This window comes from Euprymna scolopes, chromosome 21, assembly GCF_053919585.1.
Source record: "Euprymna scolopes isolate OS-2025 chromosome 21, ASM5391958v1, whole genome shotgun sequence".
Taxonomy (NCBI): domain Eukaryota; kingdom Metazoa; phylum Mollusca; class Cephalopoda; order Sepiida; family Sepiolidae; genus Euprymna; species Euprymna scolopes.
The window spans coordinates 98,900,775-98,913,810 of record NC_136502.1 but is presented as its reverse complement, the minus strand read 5'-3'; the positions used below and the strand labels follow the sequence as shown (position 1 = coordinate 98,913,810).

At 35.2% G+C, this 13,036-nt stretch overlaps 1 protein-coding gene across 4 annotated transcripts in view; it reads right to left on the bottom strand.

Annotated features, from left to right (window-relative positions):
- The window catches only part of LOC145242620 (ras-related protein Rab-24-like), an 88,847-nt gene that overhangs the window by 19,756 nt on the left and 56,055 nt on the right, over positions 1-13,036 (bottom strand). For all 4 annotated transcript variants that reach the window (XM_080105736.1, XM_080105734.1, XM_080105735.1 and 1 more), the window contains exons 5-7: positions 11,286-11,385; positions 9,816-9,866; positions 6,937-7,005 (exon numbers count right to left, since the gene is read on the bottom strand). In XM_080105736.1, the coding sequence (XP_079961862.1) occupies positions 6,937-7,005; positions 9,816-9,866; positions 11,286-11,385 (220 nt within the window). The remainder of the gene's footprint in view (positions 1-6,936; positions 7,006-9,815; positions 9,867-11,285; positions 11,386-13,036) is intronic.

Here is a 13,036-nt window from a genome sequence, read left to right as displayed (position 1 = left end):
GCAGATCCTACTAAAGCAATAAAGGTAGGTTCCCTCTACCAGGCTAGAAAGCTTCTTACACCTGGCAGTATCCTATATCGCTACAAAGCTACTATTTACTTATGCATGGAGGATCATTGTCAAATTTGGATTAGTGTGTCAACCATTAGTCTTTCTCTCTCGGACGGAGTCCAAAAAGAGAGTTTCTAACCTAATAGATTCCACACTGTCTACCAAGCTCCAGCCTCTATCTCATCACTGCAGTGTTGCACATCTGTGCTTGTTTCACAAGTACTTCAATAGAATGTGCTCTGATGAACTTACTACACTGTGTTCCCCTCAACATAATAAAACTTGACAAGAAGCTAAGTCCCACCCCTTCACAGTAATGTTTCCCATATCCGAGAAGGCTTTCTACTCTAATAGCTATTTTCCTCAAACTGTTTACCTGGATATGACATGCAAAGTTGTCAACAACTGACACATTGCACTAATTTTGGTTTCAGTTCAAGAATAGCCTGGTGAGTGTTTTTATGGACATTATACAGGGGGGGGGTTAAGGTTCGGTGAGTGTGAAGCCCATTCAGGATTACACCTCCTAGTCATAAAACTATCACCAAAGTCTTCTTGTATTTCACTGAACAAAGACTGTTGGATATTTCATGACCGAAACTTGGTGGTCAAGTCAGACTAGAGTTCATTCGTACATATATGGTTGAATTGTAGACAGGGGTGTGTATTCGATATGGGGCATTTTTAGGGGTTACCTTGTGTATGAAGTTTTAGTTTCTCTTCTCGATTGAGATATCAAGATAAGAGGCATATCGATTTGCACCTTTTTTATCTACTTTGTGACCATCCACTGGCCCGTACCCTTTCCCTGATGGACCCCCCCCCCCCCGCCAGTTAAACTGAACTATCACATTCCTATACATTATAGATTATCAAAAGTAAATGACAAACTTTATCCATACATAATATATCAACATTATTTACATCCTGTTAAACAAAAACTACAGAATGAAGAACAAAAAAGGGAGTGCTTCTTCGTTATTAGAACAAAATTTGAAAATCAAATTTCAAGTAAAATCAATCATACCTACTTGATATTCATGTCGCAATAATGAACATATCCAAAAATTATGAAAAACGATAAGGTACAAAATTTATGATTAATGAAAATAGTTTTCACAGACAATTGGTGAAAATTGAGTTTTACTAAATTGAGTTAAGATTTTCTAAATTTTCAGAAAATAATTACCTCCCTTGTTACAATTCGAACTCTCCAGTTTATTAAATTATATTTTTTTTTTTAAAGCAAAACTCAATTTTTGCTAATTGTCTCCAAATACTATTTTCATTAAATCATAAATTTTCTACGTTATCGTTTTTCATAATTTTTGGATATGTTCATTACTGTGACATGACAATTAAGTAGATACCATTGGTTTTACTTGAAATCCAATATTTCGATTTCCGCTATTATAATGAAGAAGTGCCCAAAAGAGTTAAGATGTGAGTGAAATTTGTAAGTGACTCTGACAAACTGCTGTCGTATTTTAGTAGTCTATCACAATGACTTGCGTTGTTTACTGAGATGCCAACAGCCACAGGCTATGAACAGTTCATTTGCTAAGAGTATATGTAGCAGTTAATGACACCATATTGTGAATGGCATAAGTTCCTGTGGCAAGTTGAGGTTCTCACTGTATTTCACTAGCTACAGCACTTGGGATCTTGCTTATATAGTTAATTCGAATATGTATCCGACTCCACAAAAATCTGTTTCTGATTGGTTCAAGTCTGATATAGGCAACCAATCAAAATTGAGTATATTAATCCAAACAGTACTAGGTATTTTAATTTCTCCAACCACATCCCAAATGCCACAATTAATATACAATGCAAGCTTCCTAGATTTGAGGAAGTACTTATTAGGAGGCTCCAATGGCTTCGGCACGCACTTCATTGTGTGTGTGTGTGTGTGTGTGTGTGTGTGTGTGTGTGTGTGTGTGTGTGTGTGTGTGAAACAGCACTAACCCTATTTGGGTTTAACCAGCTTCCTCCAGAGGAGGAAGTTCCACGGGAGTATGAAATTCACAAGCAGTCTCCAGTCACATGTATATCCCTGTCAGGGGGAGATGATGACGTTAGGTTTTTTTGCAACTTTTGCAGGAAAGTGTCGACATCCTCCTACATACAGCGCCTGGAATTTCCAAATTGGCCACCCATTTTAATAATGACCAGGCTACACATTGCTTAACTTCGGCGATCTGATGGGAACTGGTGCGTCAACATGATTATGCCGTTGTCAATCAACTGACTTGATTCAGAAGGCAATAGCATCAACAGCATTATCAGGATGGTGCAAGAAGAATGGTGGCCAACTGAGGACGTGGCTCGCAACAGTCAAAGCTGACTTGGAATCTATGACCGGTTCTCTCCGATGTGAGACGATGGAATCATGAATAGCTGCTGAATAGTCAGCAGTGGACAAACCAGGATTGACTGTCTTGACTCGTGTCAAATTCACATCCTGGATAAATGACATCACAAGTATTTCAATTAATTCTCTGTATAAAACATATCAAATATACTATCCTTGCTTCACTCTGAAGAAACTTCTATTAATAAAAAGAGGCAAACAATTAGTTTATTTGATAGATTTCTGATATAATTTTGTTTTTTTTTATATTGTGGCTAGTTATAGTTAGGGTTTTCAGATTTATATGCTATTTCATAGGTTGCACACACGCACACAAATATCTCGAATATGCACTGGTTACCTGCCTTTGTCAGGGTTCCCGTTTTAGCTGACAGACAGCGTTCTACTTCCTGTCCCGTCTTTTTTCTATATTTCTCTCTATTTCCTACCTAACCGCCCATGTAGGTGCACGCTTTTTACACACACCTCGACAAGGCGACATCTCCATTTTAAAATAAAACGGAGGTACATTCTTTCATAAGAGAATACGTATGTATACTTAACTCTCGCATACACAATGAACATTCAACGCATATTTTATGGGGCTTTTATGATCACACACACACACACACACACACACACACACACACACAAACATCCATACACATGTACGCACAAGAATATATATGCATAACGATGTGTACATATGTAACTTGATTATTACGTTCTCCTTTTAAATGTCTTCTGGAATGTACTCTGGTAAACTTGCTCTTTAATCTTGATCTTCATTCATGCTTACTCGGTCGTAATCAACGCCATCTGCTTCAGGGGTTACTCAGCATTGCCCAGGACAAAAGTGTAGCATAATTTCTACCCCCCCCCCTTCGCCACTTTCTCGCTTAGCAAGCCCATTTCTCTCTCTGGACACACACATTGAGTCAGCATAAAGAAAATAATTCCGGAAAATAATATCAGAGTTATTTCCCTTTACATAACATTAAAAGATGCATATACATCTTGATCCCCTTAGTGAGTGCAACAGTGGCATGGTTAAGGGGGGGGGTTTGCATGTCTCTAGGACCCGGATAATTATGCTAGCAGGAGATTTGTCTCCTAGTATGGTCACCCAAGCCAAACAGGTTGAAGGGTAGAGATTAGACTTAGAGCACTTACTGGTCATCCATGTTGGGGGTTAGAATAGAGCCAACAACCCAATTCTGTAAAAGAAAGAAAGTTACAGAAACCGCAATGACATCATCTGTGGATTTTTTAATCCGGGAAGGGTCCTCTCTAGTAGAGTTCATGACGCGAGCGAGTGAAAGCCTCCAGGAAGCCAGTGCACCAACAAACCTGACGACCAAGACCAGGATAGGGACCAGGAACATCAGAACCCTATACGAAAATGAAACTGGATTGGCCACACCTTGTGGAAGCCTACATCCAACCACCAGTCAGGCCCTTGAATGGAACTAGCAAGGTGAGCGTAAAACTGGTCACCCAAGGCAGACATGGAAAAGAAGCATTGAGGCTGAAATCAGAGCTGCTGGAATGGCATGGGCCGAACTGAAGAGGACCAGCCAGAACTGGGTCCATTGGAGGAGCGTCGTTGCAGCTCTATGCTCCCCAAGGAATCAAGAAGCCTAAACAGTACATCTTGATAACACTAAATTATATAAATAGCTAATGGACTCCAAAATAATTAATTATTTTTAATTTTAAATATTTTTACATATTTTACATCGATTAAAAAAGATACCAACTTTGTGGGTGTGTTGTGTATTTTTAAAGTTTTAGCAGGCATAAACACTTGTCTTTCCCATTTTATTTTTTATACATTCTGTCCGAGTTTCTATTATTTATTTCTATAATAAAATAAAACTTCTATATAAAGCTTTAACGTATGCGAGTCGTTAGTCAGTTTATAAGTTACACAAAAATACTAACAGTCACATCCGCAACAACCAACTTTAAGCTTCACAAAATATTTAAGAAAACAAAAATATTTAAAGTTAAATTTGATACATGTAAAAAAAAAAAAAATGTTTTATAAAATTCAAGCAAATTAATGGCAGTTTTTATCGACAGAAGAACAAGCCAGACATTATGAGATCTTAAAAGGATTTGAATTACATTTATCGGAAGGATATGAAGAAATGAACAGGCACATGCAAAGAAATCCAGAAATTATGTTTTCAATTAAGATCACAGCAACTGGCTTTTGAGCTAATATCAAAATAGTATTTCTTCTGCCTTCAATCATGAGGTAAGAAATCCTCCTAGACTGAGTCAACTTTTATACTTACTCCAATTCAGTAAATAGGAACATTATTTTTTATCAACTGGATTATAGTCGGCCACTTGCAAGAAATTTTTATAAATAATATATTTTTTTTTCTACAGGGTGAAACAATAAACTTGTTGCCCTAGAAAAGAACCATCTACTAGTTGGTCAGTTGTGTACAAATCCCAAGAGCGACAGGAGCTTTCTATCATGTCTGAAAGTGACACAATGTTCAACTAGCGAAATCAAAGATGCACCGCTGTACAACTCATGCTCTTTACCGATCCAAGTTATGACAACAGGACCATTGCCAACATTCTCAAAATGCATCGCTGGATTACCACGAATAACAGGGACGTGCACAAGGTGATGAAAACAAAGTTTTCAACCATAGTTTTGGTCTGTGGTATGGTTTCAAGAGATACATCGTGCCACCTCACATCTTCGAAGTCAGCTTGAAAGTAAACACTAAAGTGTACCTGGATGTGATGAAGAGTGTGACGATCCCCTGGTGCAATCAGGTGGTCGTTGGCAGACCTGAGTGTGGCAGCAGGGCTTGGCGATGGCTCCGAAGTCCAAAAAGACCCAGACTTGGCTTTAGAAGGAGTGCTATGACTTTGTACTCTTCTCTCACTGCCCCCTTCCTCCCCTGATTTGAACCTGCTGGACTTGATCATATGTTGAGAACATCACCAACATGACCTCCCACAACACCAAAGTCAGCCTGATTGCCAGCATCTGCCGAGTATTCGCAGAGTTCCCACTGCCACTTGTAGAAAAGGCATGTTTCCAGTTCCAGACCCGTATCGAGGTGGTGATTGATGCTGAAGACGGCTACATTGAATAGATGTCAGCTCTACTACATAATCAAGTTACCTCAATTGATTTTTTTCAATAAAAGTTTTAAAATAAAGCTGTAGTGTTGTTTTCTTTAGGGCGACAACGTCATTGTTCCACCCTGTATATAACCAAGAAGAAAGAAATTATTGATTTATTATAAATTATTGATTTATTATAAATTATTGATTTATTAAAAAGAAATATCTACATTGTCAGCCATTGTGATTAGCAGAGGTCGAAGACGATTGTTACAAGGGAAAAATATGGAGGTCGATTTTGCAACTTTTAAGCAAAAGAACAACACAGCAATGAAGTAAAAACGACAAACAGGGATTTTGTAAAATATAAATATAAAAATAGCAAGTTTATTTGGCCAGACGAGGTAAAATTGCAACAATGATTTTGTTCAATTTGTCCTTTGCAGGAAAATTACGAACTGATTGTGATCCCTGTCCTTTTCAGGACAATTAGAACTACTTGTGATTGCTGTTATTTTTTTTATTCATGACAACACGTTTTTGTTTTAGTCTGCTTTACTAACCAGAGTATACATCAACACTATCATCATCATTGGAGAAGCGAACCAGACAAACACTCAACATCAATGTTCCATCAACACCTGTGACTGAGCTTAATTATTAAGGCAATTATAAATGTTCTGGCCAAATAAATTGACTTTTTTCTTGTATTTGTCATTTTTGTCAAATTGTTGTATTGGTTTTATGCATAAAAATTGTATGATTCATCCTTCATACTCAGCCATTGCAACACAATCAACAATTTAAGAATTCAAATTGTTGACTCTTGCTTTGGGGATGAGCGTTCATTGATCAGAGAAGGTCAAGGATGAGTGTTGCAAAGGCCAAGTTGCAACTTCTAAGCACAAAACCAATGAGCAAACATATGAAAAACAGTAATTTTATTAAATACAAAAATAGTCACTTTATTTGGCCAGAATTGGTCCAGTTTGTCCCTTTTCAGGACAATCACAAACAACTTGTGATCATTGTTCTTTTCAGAACAAACATCCTGTGCTTTTCAGGACAATTACAGACTACTTCAACACCAGCAACTGAACCTAATTATTATTGCAATTAAATCTTGTCTGTCATTTTATTTTTTTTGTCTATTACCAAGTTTATTTTAAGACCGACTTTCATTCTCAGCTCTTACAACATGGCTGACAATTTGGATTCTTCTCTTGAAAAAAATAGTTTTGCGCTCTCTATTGTCCACTTGATGAAACTACGTTGGCATTCAATTCTCATATAGTGTGTTTAAACAGTAGGAATGTTTTAATCCCTATCTTTAAACCATTACACATATGATGGATTTAAGTGTGAAGTTTATGTATTTTATCTACAAAATTTAATGGAGAGGGGAGGGCAGATTCTGTTCTCGTCCAACTTACCTTTCAAATTTTTAAACTGACTTACTAAAGAAGTCACATAATCTGAGGCAATACGTTCAAAGAGTTTATCTGCAAGAGAAAATAAAAACCGTAAATTGACATATAGCGCTCTATATCTTTTGGACTACTATGTATGGAGTGTAGTTAAGAAAAAGATTAATAAACAACACAAAATCTATACTTATGTGTGTGATGTTCCCTATGGAATCCAAAACAGCTGGATCAATTCTTTGGAAATTTCACACAAATGTTCTTTATGTGTCTGGGAGTGTTCTTAGATAGATTTTGTATCAGAATGCCTCCAATATGTATGAAAATCAATAATCAAAAATATCCAATTAAAGAAGGAACAGTCCAACATCACAATTGCATTTGAGAAGTTTTATCGCCACACAGGCAGATAGGCCCAGCATATAAAATCAACAGTAGGCTCTTTGAAAAGACAGAAGAACTATATTTGACTTTTGCATTTTAAACTTTTATTCAAGCCATTAAATATAAAAAATAATTTTATAAACATTAAATTCTCTACAGTGCAATGTAGACTATAATGTATTGTGGACTAAGCCACTGCGAGGAGGCAATGCGGAGTATCCTCTCAATGCACCACAGTGGGTCCACGACTAGAGCAGGCAATCAATTGATTTGATTGAAGAATGTGCAATTTCACCATTTCCGATGACAATAAAAGTATTGGAAATGAACATTCATTGATCCTCATTCAATCCTGGGTCTCCCTGCTAGTAATCTCTAAAAGTCCCCATAATTAGAGTAATATCAAATATTAGTAGGGGGCGCCTGGTGTTGCCTGGTCATTAAAAAAAAAAAGAAAAAAAAAAGGGACTTGGATTGCATCAGCCAGAAGCAAAACCAAAAGCAAAATTTTGTAAGTGGAAAAAAAAAAAAAAAAAAATCGACCCATGCGGGGCACGAACTCCCATAACTTAAGTCAACAAGCGAACGCTTTTATTGATAGGCCTACGAGGACACAGATGTCACAATGTCACAAATTTAGCTTTTAAAATAGAAAACCATAATGACGGTTAGCGCATGCATGGTTTGCAAACAGTGTCGAAAGCAAGGTTTTTAACTGACTCCCTTCCCCCTTTTCAAACAAAACAATTTCTACACAAAATAATCACTGATTTTTTTTCCCAATTTTTCAATATTATTTGTCCAATAAAAGATATATTATATACAGTGTTGGTGATCCGTACCTAAAAATTTGTCTGACGTCACTTTCACCAAATGGCTTTGTAAACAAAGGAGTTTGATGCTTAACTAAAGCCAAAAATTATGACAAGATACATTTTCTTCAAAATCACAAGAAATTGTTCAATTTAAAGAAAACCTCAGATTATTTTGCCAAATATCTTTAGTTTAAGTGCATCTAACTTGAATTAAATATGTTTATTGAAAAAAATGTTTTTAAACTTTCATCAAGAATTTAATTAATATTAGATTTATATATTAACTAGACTACCCGTGAGCCGTTGGGTCAGTATGTTATATTAGCTATGGAATTAATTTAATGTATGAGCGTGACATTTGTGATGTAAAGAAATAATTTTTTGTGACATAGCAGAAACATTTTTATGAAAGTATATTAAAATGAAAAAAGGATATAGATAGATTTCTATGAGTCGTTCTATTTATAATTGTTTATTTAAAAAAAAAAATACAGCCATTGAATTATAAGTGATTTGCCATACTTATAGGTAAATATGCACTGAACAGATACCATAATACTTAAAGTTAAATTCAAATTTTGCTACATCTTTTAATTCAAACGCAAAAAGAAAAAAAGATTTGAGACGCTGAAAACGTACACAGTAAGAAAATATGTTTTATTGTCCAGTTGATCATTTATTTGTAACGCAAATCAAAAAAAGCATATTTTCAGACTTATTTATTTACGTTGGTAGTGTAGAAGAAAATGTGTGAATGTGTTTTAAGAAAGGTGTATTAAAAAATGGAGAATAAATTTAAAAAAAAAAAAAAAGGAAGGCGGTGGGTAAATCACCGTTGTAAAATGCTCTTATGGTTGTCAACGAGTTAAAGTAGATTTATTTGTAAGAAAATTGCGTTAAAATAACTTAAACGCATAACGGAAATGAAAGCTACGCTGTAAAAACAAAATACAGAAAGTATTAACAATTGTTTTTTTGGATAATTTAAACGTGAAAAAAAAAAACAATTGGGATGCTGAAAACGTACACAGTAAAACAATATGTTTTATTGTTGCATTGATTATTTGTTTATGTCCGCATGAGCAACCGGAAGTCGTAAACTGAATGCTACAACACTCGTTACAAGGTCATTTGAATTTTATAATTATATAAATAGATATGATAGAAATATATCTATTTTACAGGGAGGTGATGGTGGTCAAGTGGTTAATGGCATGAACTGATAGCCTAGGTGTTTTAAGTTCAAACCCAGTTCGTTCCACAAAAAAATCACTTTCACTAAGATGTCAGCAACCTTCTGTAAGTACCTAATGTCTTCCTAGAAAGAATTCAGACTAGAAAAATATCGGAGAAACCAATGCCAACAGTAAAATTTTTGGATTTATACAATGATGATGAGGATGATTAATAAGAACCATGGCAGTAAACAATAGCATAGATGGGTTTATTTTTTTATGTATTAACATAGATGATGATGATGATGATGATCTATTTTATAGATTTTTTTTTTTTTTGCAGCTGAAAATGTAATCTTTCAGATTTTTGTTTTTTTTGTTAGATTTCCCTAAAACATTGAGATCAGCCTAGTAAGGCACAAGGCCATTCAGTATTGTACACAATGACCTGACTATTCAACACTTTGATGTTCGGGTGGTACAGTTAAGAATTTTGAATAAAAGTTTAATTTACCAATATTCTCTCCCGTTTTACTGGACGTTTCAAAGATTTCAGCATTGTTATCTGAAATGAAGAAAGAAGAAATAAGAAATCAAGGAGTTTGAAAAAAAAAAGGGGGGGGGCAGAAGAAAAAGATGGGATGAGGAATAAAAAAATAGAAAAGGAAGGCATGACGAAGTGAGGAGAGAGGATAAAAACATGAAAGGGAAAAAAGAAGTAGAAGAAAATAAAGGAATTGTAAGAGAAAAGGGACCATTTCATAATACTATTACTGTGATATCCCTCCTCCTCCTCCTCTAGATAGTGCTTCGATGTAGCCAGCCTATCCCCATAGACCACTGGATTTATATTAAACTTGATGCGGTTTCAAATGGAGAAATACAAAATTCCACTTTGAACCGACAATCTGGGGCCATTTATATGACTTCTTTTTTTTTTTTAAATGAAAATCACTCCAGACAAGTCATGAAACAACTTGATGTAAGGAGCTAATTAAAATGAAAGATGATAATTTCAAAGACAGGAGAGCCTCTTATTGACCTGAGTCTTGAAAAGACCAAGGTTATAGGTAGGATGAAAACAGTTAGCAAGAAGAGAATTCCTCATGTTTGCAGTTCTTGAAAAGAAGCTACTGGAATAAGAAACTTCATTATAATAAAATATCAAAAACAGTGAATTGATGAAGACTACTAAACTAATGAGTCAAACAAGCTGGAACAAAAGAAGCAGAGAATATATCTGACAGTTCTGAAGAATACATGCAATAATAGTATTTATACAGGGTTCGTACAAATTTTCAAGGACTTTTCAAAGTTTTTCAAGACTTTCTCAAGACAAAATTCAAGTTTTAAAAACAAAATTTGGGGTGTTTTACAATTCACAATGATTGGAATAGAAGTGGTCAAAAATCAAATACACAACAAATAAATGTTACCATAGCCAATAAAAGTTACTTTCCAATCTACCTGCATAATTTTTTTGTTTTTAAGTAGTTTTAAATGCTTTTTTTATTATTATTTTTTTTAATTCCATTTTTTAAATCTTTTTTCCCTCCTTAAATCCCTTTCTCACAGAAGATATGTCGCGAGTCTATCTCTGCTCAATCGTTATTTTAATGCCAGGTGCTTGACTGAGCTTCAGTCTATGCCTCCGTCTGAACTCAAAATGGCAATGAGAAGAAGTGACTACAACAAAAATGGAAAAAAGATCAGCACGCACAAACACTCGCATGAATGTATTTGTTATTGACAGTATTACATAACTATTTTTAGTCTAACAAACATAGGATCTTGAAATTTAGGTAGAATAATATTCTACTCTTGCAGATTTTCCTATAGAAACTAAAATCAGATAAAAATTGAAGTTGGATCCTTGATCCTTGGAGAATTTAGTTTCGTTTGTTTTCAATTCTTTCAAATGTTTGATGCGTCAACAAGATGAAAAAGGGAGCTAAGAAACACAAAAAAAAAAAAAATGACTTACTGTCAGCAAGGGCTTCAGCAGCTCCTCGTTCCACTTGTCTTTTCGAGGGACAGTCGATAATAAGATCACGTTTGCATCCACACATATAAAGTTTGCAGTTCTAAAAAAAGAAAAAAAATATATATTAATATTATATATATGCTAGCCGACTCTTCTTGGCACTTCCTAGGTCTGGAATGGAAATTGTATTTTGATTATTCAAACTACTGTTCTTTTTTTTTTTTTAATTTTATTTAATTCCACCCCTCATAAGGCATACAGCTAATGATCATATAGAGCTACTGTGAATTATGATCCAGATTTAAAGGAGCATCCTAGATGGAGAGTTGTACAGCAAATTTACATTTTTACATTCCATTTAAATTTCTGCAAGTTGGTACAGTCGGAGGAACAGGGAGGGAATTCCAGAGGCAAACAGCTTGCAGAAAGAAACTATTACAGTAAAAAAACTTTCCGGCATTTGGGGATCCCTACATTGTTGGGATATGATTTTGCTGATTGTCGAGTTGAGTTCATCAAAGCATGCTCAATGGAAGTACTTCTAAAATAAGCACAGAGATGCAATAGTGCGATGATAGGACAGGAGCTGGAGTTTGGTAGATAATGTGGGATCTATTATGTTAGAGGTTCTTTTTTTGGATCTTGTCCAAGAGGGAGAGACTAGTGGTTGGCACACCAGCCCAGATATAGCAACAATACTCTATGCATATAGGATACTGGCAGGTGTGACAAGTTTTTTTATTCTGGTAGAGGGAACTTATCTTTTTTTCAGTAGCCATGGCAGTATCTTCTATGTATTTTTACAAATTTATCTTATCTGTAAATATCAGGCCAATGAGTTTAAATCCTGGACTCTCACGAAGGGTGTTATTAGTCGTCATGATAATCAGTTATCAGTAAGGTTTTTTATAATCATTAAAGAAAAGGAGCTTTGTCTTAGTAGCATTAAATGTTATCATACATTTATGTCCCCATTCTACTATAAACAGGTCATTTTTTCAAGATTCAGTTATTGCTTTAGATATGTGTTTTGATTTGTCATCATGATAAGAATAGAGCATGGTGTCATTAGCTAATATACTATTATTGAGATGATTAATCCGAATCTAGAATTGGAAAATTCAGAACTTTTGGGATGTTGGAATCAGAAAAAAAACGTGCCTATTTTCTGATGCCAAAAAAAGATTCCTTTAATTTTTTTTTTTTTAATTTGATTTTGTTTGAAACAAAATCTTCCATTACTGCTATAATATAAATATCATTTGTCTGCTAAAATGGTATGTATGTATATCTACCTGAAACTTTCGACAGAGGTGACAAATTTTCACGAGATTGGTATTGTTTCGAAGCTCGACCTTTCGGACGACAAATATAAAAAAATTGGTTAAAAAACAAACTCCTTCACCCTCAACTGGGCACTTTTCTACAAGGAAGGGTCGCTTTTTTCGCCGATATTTTCAAAAGTCATTCCCTCTTTTCGATCGACTAGGCTTAATTTAAACCTTCACCATTTCCGGTTTGGCGATAGATGCAACAGCAAAGACGTCACGTTTCTTTTTCATGTTCTTTCCCTCCTTTGTCGTACGGGTTCGAGCCTCCCTGCCTACTACCACTTTTTTTTTTGTTCAACACACACCTCCAAACACCCAGGTAACACCGGGTATCCAGGCTGGTAAAATAATAGATATATATTGATTTATACTACCAGTAAAACAAAAATCTATAGATCTCCCCCCCCCCCCAGTTTATTT